The sequence below is a fragment of the Centruroides vittatus genome, unplaced genomic scaffold (genome assembly GCF_030686945.1).
Source record: "Centruroides vittatus isolate TY-2023 unplaced genomic scaffold, ASM3068694v2 contig_883, whole genome shotgun sequence".
Classification (NCBI taxonomy): domain Eukaryota; kingdom Metazoa; phylum Arthropoda; class Arachnida; order Scorpiones; family Buthidae; genus Centruroides; species Centruroides vittatus.
The window spans coordinates 532,829-551,032 of NW_027122575.1; the positions used below are offsets into that span (position 1 = coordinate 532,829).

The window sequence follows — 18,204 nt, forward strand, 5'->3', positions numbered from 1 at the left end:
TGAAATTTCAAATATCCAAAATACCCTGGTCCATCAAGTTCTGATAATTGAGTTTCATATTCTGAAATAAAATATTTTAAATTTCAAGTTTTTATTATAGCATTATGTACTTCTGAAATAAATAAATTTATTTGAAACATTCTGTTACTTTTTTATGTAACATGAAACTAAAAAATATTTATTTTATTAAAATGTATTTCTTTTATTGAAAATTTTCTATAAATTTTAATTATGAATTGATTTTGTAAAAAAAAAAAGCTTTTCACCTGTATGTGAATAAAAGTAAAATATTTTTCAGTTGTATAATTATATTTAATTTTCTTCTAATTAAGAAATCATCTAAATTGTCTTTGAATAAAAACTGTAATGGTTTTTTTTACAGTTTTGTTTATATAGTATCAACAAGTCTAGCATTATAGATGAAATGCCATTGTTACAAAACATCATGATATGGCAGTTATTTTTAACTTGTAAAATGTTATTTCACATATGTAATTTTGCTAGTCATAAGCAATATTTTCTCTAAACTGCACATATGTGCAACCAGGCACAGATTACTATGAAGTTGCACAGGTACTTTTACTTTATGTGCACACAGCTGACAGCCAGTGACGTAACTAGGGCTGTGCCCAGGCACAGGGCGCAGACCCTAGTGGGGGCGCAGAAATGACCTGGACCAAGTTTTGGGTCATAGTTTTGGGGCATAATTACAGAAGCTCTCACCGGGCGCATAAAAGGCTAGTTACGGCGCTGCTGACAGCAGGACATCTACATACAAAACATTCATGATGATCCAAATATTATTTATGTACAGGGTGATTCAGGAGGAATCTACAATATTCTAGATGACAGTTTGAGTGATTCTAAGCAAAGAAGTTCATATGAACAAGTATTGGATTTCTTGTCTGAAAACGTTTTGCTCAGGTGCATTTTGGCACTATGTAGCTATACAAAAAATTAGAGGGAACATTGGTTGTAAGAACATAAACAATAATATTAGATTATTAATGATTAGATGAACAATGATATGATTGAAGTTTAATATTAGAAGTGATCTGATAATATGTATAGAAGCGATCTGATAATATGTATCAATTATTTTACCATGAAGATATGTAGAATTGTGAATCAGCTTACACCATTGCTTTGAATTCTAATTATCAAGTGAGGTAAATTAAGAGTGTCTTGTAACTTACCATAACTTTTTATTTAAGGGAAGGATTAGGACAAAAGAAATCTTATCAAATAGATTGATGTTAATTTAATATAAAATAGCTCCTTTACATTTTTTATAGAATATTTTACTAGGATAATTTCATCATACCAATACTGTAATGCATAAAAGCCACTGCCTTCTTGGATCAAATTAAATATATTTTACTTGGATTCAGAATACAAGGAATGAATCAATGAATAAAATATCATGAAATGGAATCATGGATTGATGTCACGGGAAAAATACAGAATCATGCAAATATATTTTTTTATTAAATATGATTGTATATCTTCTATAATAAATACTAAGTTGTACAAGGTTCATAAATTTTGAATTCAGCTGCAATTAACAATCATCAAAATAATCTGGATCTATTCTTACTAATTTACAGTCATCTCCAGATTATCTCAGTTGAATATATAATAGATGTAAATAAAACAGTTAAGCAGTGTCATTTATTCTAGTTATGCTGGATTTAAATAATTTCTTTCTTCCTAAAAATGTGTCTCATAATATAGGTAATAATGTAATTATCATAGCTATTGAAAATATTATATTGTATTATAAAAATTTATTATACTATAAATAAAAATATTTAAAATACAGATTTTATATTTTAGAAGATTTAATTATGTTCCTTTCTTATAATAAAATTTAAGCCAGTTTTATTTTAAGTGTTTAAAACTATTGAATCATATAAAAAGAAATTTCACTTTAAAATATTTTATTAAATTTGAAGCATTGAGATTCAAAAATCAAAAGGGAAAAATTGAAGGTTATAAAAAGTGCTTAAATATTAAAAATTTGCAAAAGTGCAAAAATGGATACTGAATGCTAAGAATACTACATCTTTAATAATAATAAAATGTATAATGTTATTTTGAAACAATTATCAAAAGAGATTTAAAAAAGGGGGGGAAAATACTTTTTTTATCCTCAGAAAAATCATCAGTAAGACATGAAGAAACAAAACGGTCACATAAAAGGCGAGCAAAAAATAAAAGACATGCAAGAAAAAGAAGAAAAAAAGAAAGTTTAAAAGATTATATGGATAAGCAAGATTCACATTCTCATCATATGGTTGCTGCTGCTTCTATTATTCCAACTTCATCCAACCAACTAAACTTTCATTTCATCCCTGGTAAGTGGTTGTTAGAGTATAAAATTGCAAAATCTGTTCTTTATTAATTGTTTTAAAATAATTTAAGAGTACAGTATTTAAATACATTCATGTGTGAAATGGTTATAGATAAAAAATATTTAATTTATCTCTGTTTAAATATAGAATTGTGCAGAAATATGTTTGTTAAATTCATAATTTCACATTTTTGGTGAAAGCATAATGAGTTTTGAGAAAAATTGTTATATTACTAGCCTCAAAAAAATCAGGAATAATTTAATTGAAACGCAGAGACTATTAAATGTTTTTAACACAAATGATTAATGAACTGTAGCATATGAACCACTTTGTCTAGTTATCTTTTACTTCCATATCTTTTATAGATCTTGAAGGGTTGGATCTTTTCTCTCCAACCCTTATCTTTTTACTTCCATATGTATGGTTGATGACTCCATTGTTCATGATTCTCAAGCATTGCTTGATCCTACAGACTAATTGTTGCTTGATTGCAGCTCTCTAGCCATTCTTATAAACAGCACAAACTAAAATAGCTCAAAAATCTTTAATTTACCAACAATGAAAAACATTTGGAGACAAAGGATATGTAGTTCTCTTGCAAAAATGCAATAGCTTTCTTTGCATACTGACAACTTGCTTTGTTGGCCAAAATACATAGTTGTCTTCCCTATGGTTCTGTGCTTAGAAATATAACAATTGTTTCTTCAAACATTGTTCAATATATTATATATCAGCATTCAGTGTTAATTTTTCTCACAAACAAGGTTTTGACAAGCTTTTAATGAAACCCATGTCTCAAATCATAATCTTAACTGGAAATATTTCAGTTTGGGTAGATGTATTTCACAACTGCAGGATGCAGGAGTGTCACTAACATTTGAGGTGCAATAATGTTTCTGAATGCATTTTTTTTTTTGCTTAATCATTAGCTTCATCATTAAGAATGACAGTTTGCCTATAACAGATGGCTCAGTGACCAGCACTGACTTGGACCTGATTTTCTAGATCTTTGCTTGTGTTCAAAGCATAAAGAACAGTTGATGGTACACAATTGAACTTGGGGGTTAAATATCTCAATGAAATGCAATTATTTGTGAACTGTTGCTTTCTCAAAAAGAATTCAACTTTCTTTTGCTGAAAACAGCATTGTTACCAGCACTTCCTGATTGTCTTTCAGCACTTGCTATTTCCTCATACTTTGAATAATACGATAAACTTTTTATGTTACTTCTTTGACGAAGTAACGAGCTGTAGTCAATTTGTCCCTGTTAGCTTTCTTCAAGTAGAACTTGATAATGTAATGTTTGAATGCATAGTCACTCTGCTGTTTTGTGATGCTCAGGGTCTTTGTTGAATGCCTGGTAGTGTTTCCAAAATTGACCAACAGTTTAATCTTTCAGAAAAATCTTATCTTTTATTATGATTAAGTTCATTTTTATTTAACAGTTTAAAAAATCAGAAATGAAATAATTTATAATTGAATAACTATATTTTCCAAATTCTTGCTTCAGTTAAAAATATTCAGTAACAAGTATGGCTGTTTATTTGATATAAAACTAGATTACATTAGGTGCAGCTAAAACCCAATTAAACTCTATAACCTTTTAGAACCTATATAAATAAACACTCTAAGAGTGTTTATTTATATTTGTAGAGTATATAATATATTTGTATTTATATATTAGAGTGTTTATTTGTACATAATGCAGTCATAGACGAATTTAAGCTTTTAGAACCTTGCAACCGACTTCCACTGTATGCTGTTACATCTTGATATTAAAAACATTCATCAAATCAGAAAATCCAGCAGTATAATGTTGAATTAACTCCTTGGATCTTGGGCTAATTAAATACTTTTTAATTTTAATGTAGTTAAACATCAAAACGAAAAAAAACCCGAAAGAAATGTGTTAATTTTGAAGAAAAAGCTTCAAAGTACAATTTCCTTTGTCTCGCCTTACTGCGAAATCTGACACCGATGTGTCATTGTTTACACAGCTGGATGACCTTGAGAACAGCTGGTGTCATCTTTCACGGGACATTCTCATGAAACTCTCAGGAGGAGAAGGGTAAAAAGTAGGGTGAATACTAGATGGCGGTATATTTCTAAATATTTTTTTTAAATTATGATTTTAATTGAAATTTCCGACCCCCCCGACTTAATTAAACATATATATAATAAAATCTATTAATTAAAAAAATTAAAAAACTATTGGATGCTGTTTTTGACATCAGAAAATAGCTTTAAATAACTTTACCGAAGTAAAATCCATGCACTAGAACTTTAGAAGGACGAATAAAGTTTTATAAAAAAATCCCATAAAAAAACCATTAAGCGTTAATCGCGCGTCATTAAAGGTTAATTAAACTCGCAATAAAATTTTTTCGCGCAGGTAAAAATTTTTCAAAAAATTTGGAGACAGAAAACATCCGAAAAATCAAAAAAAAAATTTTTTTTAGGGGGCCTAAAGGACCCGATTGTAACGTTATGTAACTTGCCCGAGATAACTCGGGCTAAGGGCTGAAGGCGTTAAAAGATGCTCTTCCATTATGAAAGTATGCACTCCAAGTCTTCACAATGGTTTCTGCCACACAGTAACCACATGCTGATAAATATCCACTGCCAACACTCTCTTGGCTGTTAAAAAATGAATTGCCTACTCTCTTCCTGTTTAGACACTGTCATTACTTGACTAGTACACTTACAACTGACTTTTCTTCTTCACCATGTCTTTATGGAAAGAAATGCGAAAGCATTGTATCACCCAATGTACAATGCTTTATTCTGTTAGTGTTGTCATCTTTCAGAAATAAAGCAAGTAAAGTAACAATCTCTGATTTGTGTTTCATTTGACAGCATCTTATAATACAAAGTATTTAACAAATTCAGACAATACTGACATCATTACAGATAGTACATATGTTATGGACAAAGTAATTAATTGGGCATTAAGAATAATGACCAAAAATGGCATGCAGTGTGATAAATATTGATTAATTTATCAAATTGATCAGTCATTATGAATACTGCTATCACCTAGTCGGGCAAAGTGATGATAATAAGTTGAGGAGTGATCATTTGACATACACTAGCCAATTGGCACTCAGTTGCATGTGCATATTGTGTTTAGTACTGAATTTTAAATTTTATTTAAAAAATTCCACTTATTTCATTTAGAAATATTTATTTTTTGTGAATTATTTCAAAGTACTATTAACTGATATTTTTCCGGTAACTTAGAAGTAACTTTCATTTTTGACTTTTTCACTTTTTCTATCATTGACAAATATGCTGATTTTGTAAAAATTTGATTGTTCTCACCTTTTTCTGCTATTTAATCGGTTGTTGAAGTGATTATTCATATCATTTAATGATTCTGCCATGATCGTTACTTTTGTCAAAGAAGAAAGATTAACTACTGGTCACATAGATTTAAAATTCGGTACTAAATGCAATATGCATCTGCAACTAAGATGTAAGATCTGATTGGCTAGCATATGTCGGATGATCACTCCTCAACATATTATTATCACTTTGCTCGACTAGGTGGTAGCAGTATTCATAATGACCAGTCAATTTGATAAATTATTGAAATTTATTACAATGCCCAGTTTTGTTGGTCATTATTCATAATGCCTGTATTAATCACTTTGTCCATAACATATATACCAAAGTTAAATGGTTTTGATAGATATTCTATACTTATAATATGCTTTTTATTAAAATTGCTTTGCTTTCTTTGTATTAAAATTGCTTTTAATAAGAAGGTAGTTGGCCTGATTATTATACCTTCTTTTTATTAAGACAGTAATGATTGTAATGTGTCAGAACCTCCAATATAATTAGTACTAATATGAAGAAATTAACAACGTAGAAAAAATTTGTCTTGCTGTATTATCTAATTTGTAACACACAAAATGTATTTTCTAAGAAATATCAGCTGATATAAATTTTATAATAATTTCTGCCATATGGTTTATTATATGAGCTGTTGATTTTGAAAATGGAGCAAGTCCATTTTATTGCTAGATATTTAATGGTTTGCATTTGAATGGGTTTAAAAATATTCGTAAGCAGTAATAGACTTATTTTATATTTTTTGTGGTCCTTTTTAATGTAAATTTAATATGCAATAATGGTTATCTGCATTAGGTGAAAAAAATCATGGTTTTGGTATGTGCCAATGGACTTGCCTCACTTTCAAAAGCAATGATTTGCTGAAAACGTTGATTTTCTTTGAATGGAATATAATTATAACAACAAAAAATTGAATATTTTATTTATTTACTTATTTATTTTATTTCAACATTTCATACTTCTTTCAATAAGCTACAATAAAACAAAAAATAAATTTTATAGGAAATAAGAAAAAATATTCAGTAACAAGTTAATGCATATCTTATTTTAGATGTTGCAGATTTTTAAAGTATTCATGATGAATAGGTACTGGTACATAAGGTAATATAATATATCCATTATATCTTTATATTTTTCTTTAATAATAGGCATAGTTTTTGCATTTAAAGATAATAATACTATTTTTTTGAAACTACCTGGCCTACCCTGTTTTGGTGATAAATCAAGAGTTTTAAATTGCGAATCTTTTTCCATCGATGTTTTATAAAACAATTTATATGGCGCATTTCTTAAAAAACTTATCCAGAAAATATTCAACCAATTGACAGTTTTCCCATCAGTATTTTTTGTTCTTTTCAAAATTGCCTCCTCCAGAGGTTTAGTTGAATAGAAGTCTTCACTTTTCATTTCATGTACTAAAAATGCATTATGTTTGCAACATTTTTGTATTAATTTGTAATAATCCTGGGGAATATACAGCATGTCGTTATTTAGAGTGGACTTGCCTCACTTCCAAAATCAACTCACAATAAATATTGTTGACGATATAAACTACTAGTAACAAATTTATACTGATATTAAACGATATTTATTGTGAATTGATTAAAAATATAAATTTTATGTTAATTTGTAATAAGAATCAGCTTTAACCATTTTTTTTTTTCGCAAAATGGACTTGCACCACTTTCAAAATCAACGGCTCATATTTACAATGAAAAATTTATGTTTCAATTGTTTAAATATTACATAAATATAAGAATTAATATTTATTAGGAATAATAATTCAGATTTATATTTAACTACATCAAAGGTAAAAATTAAAGTATTATTATGAACAAATATAATTCATAATGTGTACAGTGAAAAGTAATTATTGGAAAAATGTTATATGAATTGTTTTGATATGAGTAATGTGATATTTGACCTAGCCAAGATAATTTTAATAAATACGTTTTTTAGTAATTTAAATAGAAACTTGCCTGCATTTAATTTGAGATATTTTGATTTATTCTGATAATTATTTACAAAGTTCCAGTATCCAATAGTGTGAATTCTCTACAATATTTATGATATTTTATGAAGTCCACTTTTCGTTGATTTCTTAATTTTAAAAAAATTTGTGTTTAATAATCAGTAACATTGTATTTTCTTAGTAATAACAATACATATAAGCCAAATGGATGACCAAGCAGATAAGGTGTCAGCCTGCACTATGGGGGACTCAGGAATGAATCTGGACAGATTAAAATCCCCAGGAAAGTTTCAGGAGGGTGGTTTGAATATGTCAGGTTCAATCCCTCTCCACCCAATCATCCAATGTGGGCCTGGCTGAACCCACAATGGGTGTGATAAAAAGGACCTCTTAGTGCCCACAGAGTAGAAAGAGTCAAAAATATGTAAATAAATAAATAATAATAATAATAAAGCATAAACACTGTTAAGCAATTGTGGGCTCAAAAGGCACTCCATGGCAGGCATCCTTACGACCTGGCCCAAGATTTTGTTGACAAAACTGTGTCAAACATCTGGTTAGCACGGGGATGCCTCTTTGGGGAGACGGAAGGATTCATGATCGCCATACAGGATCAGGTCATAAATACTAAAAACTACAGAAAACACATACTCAGAGATACAACACTCACAAATGACACATGCGGAAAATGTCACATTATGCCAGAAAATATACAACACGTCACTTCTAGTTGCAAGCTCTTGGCACAGACAGATTATTTACACAGACATAATCAAGTAGCAAATATAATACACCAAGAGCTTGCATAGAAACACAAATTATTAGACATCCACAAACCATACTACAAGTACATTCCACAGACAGTATTGGAAAACAACACGCACAAAATGTACGACGACAAAGCCATAATCACAGATAAAACAATTTACCACAACAGACCAGACATCACACTCATTGACAAACACAATAAAATCACATACATTATAGACATATCCATTCCAAACACTCACAATATACAAAACGCATGCACTGAAAAAATTAGCAAGTACACAGAACTCGCCCAGGAAATAAGGCATCTGTGGAGGATGGATAGGGTGCTTATTGTACCTGTTGTTCTCTCCTCTACAGGTGTCATACCACACACACTATACAAAAGCCTGGGCACATTACAATTGAATAGAAACACATACATCACACTACAGAAGGCCACTATATTGAATACATGTCATATTGTGAGAAAATTCCTGAATACAGACACAGACACACACACTGATACACTTCTTTAATTTCTGTTTTGGTTACTATGCCTTGACTTTGGTCTGGCATAGTACACAGCCACCGGTGTTAACCGAGTATATCTCACTTAACCCAACATAATAATAATAACTTCCAGCAACAAAATCTTAAAATGCACAGATGGACTGCATACAATACTGCATGTTTGTGAATACAATGAGTACTGGCAGTGATGTGTGATTCATCACTGGTGTGCCTAAAAGTTAAAAACTTCCAACTTTTTTTATGTTTGCATGCACTGTTGTTATTGGCACATCAGTAATGTTTACACATGAAGTTTTTTTACTCGTGTGCCAAAAAGTCACTGGCATCAGCAAATCCAAACACATTCAGCATTATTAAATGATAGTAAATTTTAATATCATTTATACGTTATACTTTTTTCATTTGATGAATGAATGTTGTGTAAAAATAATTTTTACTATTTGATATATAATCTACTACTAACCTTTAATCATTCGTCATATAAATTTTTCTTTTATTCTTTATTCTGTACATATCCTAATAAATTCTTGATTTAATAAACTGATAATGGAAAGAAATGTCTATTAAAACTCTGTATATATAACTTTTAAATATATATTTTATTTTAAAAAAATATTCTAATATTAAAATTTTTTGATGGAAAGCATAATTGCACTAGAAATGTAATGAAAGTGACTTTTATTACAAAAGTGGGTATGTCAAGAAATATAAATCACAGACATCATAATAGATAATTTTTTTTGTTTATATCTTATTGCACTGTATTTTTATATTTTTTGAATAATAATAATTTAGAAATTAATTGTATCACAATCTGCAAATTCAAAGTGTGTAAATTTTTTATAATAGCACTGTATATTTTCAACATTATTATTGCAAAGTTTTTCTTTTTTTATAAATGAATCATCAAATTCACTTCAGTTTTGTCACATAGATTGTAATTTTGATCCTAGATAGTAAAAATTTCTTGTAACAATAAAATGTTTATTATTAGTTTTTCTTAATAATAAATATAGTGGGTGATCGGACAATGAACACTTTCATGAAAGATTTTTATGTTCAGACAACAAAAACGTGTTCAAATAATGAACACCTCACAGAACAAACACAAGAAGAAGCGACGTAAAATAGTGAATACCAATCGGTCTTCCCTTGTGTGAGATCTGGAAATCCCTTTGACACAAAATTATAATAAATTATATCCGAATTAATAATTACCCCCTTTCTTATATCCGGATATAATCCGAATATAGTACGAATTATAATAAAATTGTTCCCCATATCGAATCGAAAATTTTCTCTATTATAAACATCCTGCTAAAAACTGTCCTGGATATAAACATCCTGCCTAAAAACGGTCCTGGACGAGAAAATATGCGTCCCCGGCCGTATAACTGTCAACTATCCATTGTTCTTACGCTGAGTACAGATCATCTTGCAACTTAAGTTTATAGTTAGCGCCCGAATTCGCCGTATTGTTTCCAATCCCGGGAACACCTATGGCCTAAGCACATGCACGTGACCAAATTTCCCAGCAAAAAGCTATATAAGATGCTTCCTTCCCCCCCTCTGGGGAGTCTATCATCGATTTAGATCGAGTCGCGATCTTACCCTGTGTGCCTACGGAATATATTTGACTATTGTGCCTCAAGTGCCATCTGAACCTTCCCTAGAAAGGAATATTCGATCATCGTGACGAACAGCATATTTGAATTACTGATTGTCCAAGAGGTATGGAACCCATTTATGTGAACTCTCTCTCTCCCCTCGCGTGATAGGGATATATAGCTTATTTTATATGTCACCCCTTTTATGTCAGATTTTTGTAACGTATATTTTGTTTTCCATTAAATCGTTGTTATCCTGTTAAATGGTGTCTTGTTTGCTCGAATATTCGCTTATCGCCTTACCACGACTCCACCTTCCCTCCTACACTCGACCGGATGAAAAAGTAGTCCCGTCCCTACGGGATCCCTACCGGCAAATAAGCCATCTCTGACACGTGGGCAAGTCACTCCGACTTGTTGCCGAAATTAAACAGAGGTCTGACCTCGTCGTCCCTCCTCGGTACCCACACTTGTCTCCATGTGACAATTTGAAACCTTTCGGAGCTGTGGAGACGTCAACATCAATGCTCAACCTGATACCAATCAGATAATATTCCTCTGAACTTTGAAACTCTTCCTTGTAATTCCAGCCTTTTGTTTACCTTTCTGACAAAGAATTTTTTTATAGTCTTCGTGAGACAGTCGAGCAGGCACTCATTAAGCATCAATTTTTATTTTCAAAAGGCAAGTATAATAGCCAAGGTAGAGAATGGGCAGATGTCTGATGTTGCTAGGCAGTATGACTTGAACAAGTCTACAGTAGGCACAATCTTAGCTAAGAAAGATGTTATCAAGAAGACTCAAGCAGCTAAAGGAGAAATGAAAATCACACCTGAGAACTAAAGAACATTGCAGAACTCATAATGGAACCTGAAACTGATCTGACAACAGAAGAACTCCAAGAACTCTTAAATGAAGAATACCAATAAACTCAGCGAGACATGTTTTATTTTGAAGAAGAGGAAGATGAAAAAGGATCAATGCCAACATCTGCTATTAAAGATCTTTTGAAGAAGTGGGAGGATGCCAGAACAATGGTCATCCAAATGGCATCCAAACCAGATTGAGGTTAATAGGCTTGGGAATCTCTACAACAACAATGCTATTAATTACTTCTGAAAAATTCTGAAGAAGAGAGAAAAGCAATTGACATTGGACAGATTCTTTAACACCCACAAATGGAAAAAACATGAGTGATAAAAATGCAAGACTGTGTAGGCTATATATGTATTTTTATTATTACATATAAATAAATGTAGTAAGAAAGTATATAATTTTTTATTTTTGGGGTGTCCAGAATGAATTAATCAAATTCTGATAAATATCTATGGTAAAATCGATAATGGGTTAACAAAACAATTTGGGTAGTGAACAAAGTCTTTGAACAGATTGTTTGTTAACTGATCACCCACTGTAGTTGTAATAGTGATTATTATACTTTTATATTATGGCTTTTGATATATATCTAGACACTCTAGAATCTATGAGTTGTTTTTGGATTTTATTCAGGATTTTGAAGTATCTGGGATTCCAATAGATAATCATTTGTGTACAAGAAGAGTATCTGTAACAGGTGAAAAATGGTGGAACCTGCTATTTGAGCTATTAACTGCTGGTTTGGTAGAAAACATAACCAAAGAAACAGTAATGTGAAAAAGAAATTTTCTGTAAAAACACTTGAAAGATGAATGAAGTATATCATATATATTTTACTTTGTGGGAATGCTGTAGACATTGGGCTATTTTTCATATAATCTCATTACTTTTGGACCAATACAATATTGATTTTCTAGAAAATAATCTCACAACCAAATAGTGATAAACTCCTAAAAACACCGGATTGTAAACAAATCTTCAACATAAACCTAATAACCGGTGCAAGTCTAATTAATTTTCTACAGCAAACGTTTTTGGACTCCACTCAGGGTCCATTCTCAAGCCTAAATTCTGTTCCATTCGGTGTTCGACAAATTGAATACTCCCAATCGCGTGCCATTCGAAAATTTAAAATTGTTCCATTAGCTTCTGTAGAACCTTTTCCCGAAAAAACGCTTTCCATGTTCATTTTATACATCTTAAAAAACTTTAAAAAACTTAAACAGCTTGTTTTTCTTCAATAAACCCTTCAATAAAAAGACCGTCAGCATCTTTCCTTTCCTTTACTCCGTCTACTCTTTTTGCAGTAGGGCCTGCCAAGCTAGCGATAACTTCAACTCATCCTTTGCATTTATCGGCTGGGATGATTGGAAGGCCTTATAAATTTCCATTTGCTCTAACCATCGAATTTGATCAGCATGCTTAGTGGTAGCCAGTAGTTTCGCGGCCTAGAGTGGAGTCCGAAAACGTTCGCCGTAGAAAATTAATTAGACTTGCACCGGTTATTAGGTTTATGTTGAAGATTTGTTTTCTCACAACCAACTGTAGTAAATTAATATTGTGACAACAGTCTGTCTGCCTTTTCATTTTTTTGTTTTCTGATTCTTTGTGTGTGTGGGGGTTTTAGAATGGGGAGAAACAAAAACTTAATTTTTACATGTTAAAAGCAAAAACACTATTGTCAAGTTGGACCAAAGGTCATATTAATTATGTAAATGAAAGGAGAGAAAAAAAACTGTAGTTGTCAAAACAAATGTGATGCAAAGACAAATGACTTGATGAATCAGGTGGAATGTTGGCCAGGGAAGATGGAACTATGGCATGAGCGCTCATAAATAGTCAATCTAGGTTAAAAAATCGATAAAAGGAAAAGGTTAGAAAAACATCACAAGCGATCATTAAAATCCAAAAATTGACAGAAAATAGAAACAACAGGCTAAATTATGAACGCATGGCTTAGAGTTCTATCAGAGTCGACAAAAAGGTATTGGAAAGATGCCAAGAAACGGACCTTTCTTGTGACCCGATCAAGTCTTGGGTTTTTACCTAGAAACAATAGGGAGACCAATCGGGAAGTGAGGAAGGGGGTACAGGACCAATCAAAAGGTGAGATTTGAGGGAAAAATCTTAGAAAAAACCCACAAATCTCAAGGTCGAATTGCTGAATTTTGTCTAATGTAATTGCGCCTATTCTGTGTTGTTTGCATCCTGCAATAGAACTGTGACATCGATACCCCACTTCAACGAGCCACCATCTCAACAACAGTCGACATCATCATCATCAGTCCCGGGGCCATCTCAAACCAACTAGATTCATCACCAGACATCACGAACAGTGAGCTGACGAGTGAACTCTGTTATTTTGGACAATGCAGCATTATTGAACTACCTTTCCACGTCAACCACCTGTCGACATTTGCATAAGCCATAGTTTACTATAATAAACAGTTTTGTTGTAAGGACCCATGTCATCTTTGCCTCTGGTATCACCACCCACATACAATCAGTCCCTAGACTTTTCCAGATGTGCAATTAACTGATTGCCCCTGGAATTGTAATTTTGTGTATGTAATGATTATAAGATCACAAAGATATAACACAAAACATAGCAATATGTATGCAAATATTTACTTGTAAATTAAAAGATGAATGCTTTCAGAGTAGCCATATAAAATAATTGAGAGCATCTCAGGTGAATAGCAGTAGACAAGATGCATTATAGAAAGGAAGCTTACAGAGATTGAAGTTCATAAAATTTACATGTTGCACTCTAAAAACCTATCTTAGAGAGAAATTGCAGCTAGAATAGGAAGATCTAATATTACTGCCACAGTGTTTTAAAGAATGTTGAATAATATTGTTCAACAAAATATCTGGGTAGACTTTTAAATACTTTCTCACAGAACAAATAATAATAAATTGTTACCTGTAGTTAATTCTTTGTAGGTGATACTTTAAAGTGTTATGTTTTTATTCAAAATGTATCAAATACAAAGTCATCAAGAGATGTCATGGTTGCAATATCAATGCCAATTTATTGAAAGACTGCCAGATTAAATTGGGCAAAAAATACATATCCCGAGACAATGACTGAAATAATGCAATTATTTCTGATGAGAAGTTTAACTTGGATGGCTGTGATATGTTGTTCTGATTACTGGCATGATCTGTGTAAAGAACATAGATATATCTTCAATTGTTGTTTTGGTAATGGGTTCATTATTAGTTTGAAAGGTAAAGTAGCAATTGCATTTGTGAATTGCTGCCTTAATTCTTAGAACAACCAGATTGTAGTAGAGAAACACTAACTGCCAATTTGCTTTAAATTATGGAGACAGAAATGGGTTTTCCAACATGACAATGTCTCATGCCATTTAACATCAAAGTGCTTTAAGCTAGTTAAAAGAAAAGCAAGTGATAGTAATGGGCTGGCTAGCTTTGAGCCCTGATTTAAATCCCGTTTATGGGACATAATTACCAGAGAAGTATCCAAGAATTTCACAGTTTCCATCTGTGAACAGTTTAAAATTAGTGATTTCTGACGCATGGTTCAAAATCTCCAGAAAAATTGTCTTGTCTTTGGTAAAATCAATGCCAGACAGAATCTTTAGCATAATTAAAGCATAAGGAGAATCTACTCAAGATGAAAACCATTTTACTCCCAATACTGAATTTTTTTTTAATCATAAGCAGATATGCATTTCTAAAAAATATGTGTGTGCTTATGATTAAAAAAAAAACATAATATCTTAAGAATTAAGAGTTATGCCTATGATATTAAATTTCTAAAGCACAGTGCTTTAGAAATTTAATATCATAGACATAACTCTTAATTCTTAAGTTATCATGTTTTTAAGACCTATTTTAAAATACTGACAATCAGATTGAAATGTAATGATTGTATGCATTCATAATTTATATATTTTTCTTGCCACTAAAAAATGAGCTTTATAAGTGTTGTAATGTCTACTGTTTTATAGTAAAGTATTGCTTTGTAAAACCTTTGCACAACTTGCTCACTGTATGCCTCATCTATGGGAGTATGTACAGTACAACTACTGAATGCTCCATATGTTTGAGTTTATGATTGCAATTTAATTTTTTTACCAGTGCAAATGAGTATTTTTTGTGCTTGCCATTTTCAGCTCTCCCAGAAATTTTTCATATTTAACAGGAGAATTGAACCCTATTCACCAAAACTTTAATTTTTAACACAAAAGTCATAAGAATAATGATAAAAGTGCATTGTAAGAACACTTCAAAACCATAATCCAGTTAAAAGAACAAAAATATTTATTAAAAAACAAACATTTTCAACCTTTATAAAGACCCTTTATATATATTTATGATTGAACCATGTTTTGAACCAGCCTTTATACATAAAAGTTGGTTCAATGAAAGGTTAGTTCAATCAATTATAATTGATTGAACTAACCTTTCATTGAATCAACTTTTATGTATTCATGATTGAACCATGTTTTTGTGAACTACAAGACTTTCTATTCACAAATTGAATGCCTTCACAAGTACCATTTGTCCATCCTGGAGTTGTTGCACTTGATCTGTCATTCCTCGTTCTTTACTTTTGAAGAAACTGTTTATCGCCAATCCAAGGGGATACCAATGGGGAGTCCTATATCAGGGACTTTATTTGAACTGGTAGTTAGACAACTGGAAAAAATGTGTTACCATCTAGAATGTTATTTATTTACTGATGTATTTCAGTTTATTTTAATGTAGTTTTATTTTATTTTATTGTATGTATTTATTTGATTATTTATTTATTTATGGAATTATTTTTGTTAATAACAATATGAGCTTTTAAAAAATGTTCTAAAAAATGGTTAGGCATTTGTTCTTATTAGAATGTTTTTCCTCAAGAAGACTGTTTAAAATGATAAAAAATGTTAGAATAAAGTTATATATATACTCCATTAAAAGGTTTTTGAGTGAGTATTTTATAAAAGTACAGTTTAGAAAGGAGTAAATATTAAGTAAAGAACTTATTTATGATCAAAAAGGAAGTGTCATTTACATCATTAAATTAGAATTTACTAAAAAATAACAATGTCATATTTGCTTACAAAATAAGATACTTCAATACAAATAGTAACATTCCCAGAGTGTAGATTTAACTAATCTAAGCAATATGTCGATTTTTTCTTAATGAACATACTATGTTTTGCATCTGACCTCCTCATTTGGAAACTGTGTGAATAAATAAAAATTACATCAAAAATTAAGAAGGAAATTGAAATTTTAAAATAAATTATAATTGAATTGTTGAATAAATTAAAATTGAATGTTAATGGTATTTTAAAGAAAATATGATATTGAAACATTGTTTTTTTTTAAAATTATCCTATTTTTTTATTCTTTGTTGGTGAGAGCCCTGTTTTTTGCATTTTGCTTTCACTAGAGAATATCTGTCTAAATTAAGCTTATAGTTCTCTATAGTAAATAAGAGTTTAGAAATCAGTTTTCAAGTTCATGTTGTTGGATATTATGGACATAAAAAGTTTTAATGAATTATTCAGGTTGTGTGAATGAAATTTTAAACAATATAATTTTTTTGCTTATTCTGAAACCATGTCGTCTTTTATTTGTTTTTTCTGTCACAACTAGGTGCATAGACCTCAACCTTGTAAACACGGACATCACAAGTGCAGTCCAGTGTAAATCTGGAAAATTTTAACTGTAAAAATTTTTAACCATAAATATAAGTAATTTTTAAGCAAGATGTATATTAGTTAACATCTTCTTACAAGATATCTCAAAAAGATATGCTGACAGAAGAGGGTCATATGGCCAAAACCTGTATCAGCCCACAAGATATTCCTGAATAAAGATTGATGTCAAAAATGCCTCTTGTGCATCTAAAATATCTAGTTGTGACAAATATATGTATATAATTTTTTTATGAAAGTTTTTCATTAAATTGAAAATATTCTTGTGTGTGTGATAATTGCTAAATATTTATTATTTGCAGAAAATTTCTGTAGATCAATTCGCCATCTCCGTCAGTGGCAATACACTTCATATGGAAAAAGACATTTATATTCACGAAGGCATGGATTAGAATTCACATTAATGTCATATAATATATTGGCACAAAAATTGCTGGAAGATAATAGCTTACTATATTGTCATTGTGAACCTAACATTTTAGATTGGGAATATCGTAGCAAAAATCTCCTTCAGGAAATTCAAGAATTGCAATGTGATGTAAGTAATTTTTGGTTTAATATCTAAAATAGCTAAAGATTTTATTGTGAAGATAAATAAAATAAAGAAATTTTTTTGGAATAAAGACTTTGGCTATGTGAAGCAGTAATTATTTATTTATTTATAATTCACAATAAAAAATGATACCAAGATTATTGCTAATTGTTAATCTGCTTTTTTTAAAATTTATTTTAATTTATTATTTTTAATATTTAAAAAATAGATAATATGTCTTCAGGAAGTCCAAGATGATCATTATTACAACTTATTTAAACCATTTCTTGAAAACCTAGGTAATTTTTATATTTTTGTTTTGTTGTCATACTGTATTTCCATGTTTAATAACTCTAGATTACTATTTTTTAAACCTTTATAATCCCTGCATTATTGTTTAGACATGGGTTGCTATTTAGTCAGTTTTCTCTTCTTGTAGCATAACTAGTTTCTGAATGTTGCATTGTCACCACTAGAGGGTGCTTCTCCTTGCCTCAAATCCCCACATTACCATCCATTCACATATGTTATCAATCT

General features: G+C 30.6%; 1 protein-coding gene across 3 annotated transcripts in view; it reads left to right on the plus strand.

The window, feature by feature from the left end:
* Window positions 1-18,204, plus strand: part of LOC136983560 (protein angel homolog 2-like) — a 59,935-nt gene that overhangs the window by 27,967 nt on the left and 13,764 nt on the right. For 2 of the 3 annotated variants that reach the window (XM_067280340.1, XM_067280342.1), the window contains exons 4-6: window positions 2,157-2,357; window positions 17,438-17,673; window positions 17,897-17,966. In XM_067280340.1, the coding sequence (XP_067136441.1) occupies window positions 2,157-2,357; window positions 17,438-17,673; window positions 17,897-17,966 (507 nt within the window). The remainder of the gene's footprint in view (window positions 1-2,156; window positions 2,358-17,437; window positions 17,674-17,896; window positions 17,967-18,204) is intronic. The other variant, XM_067280341.1, reaches the window with a different exon arrangement.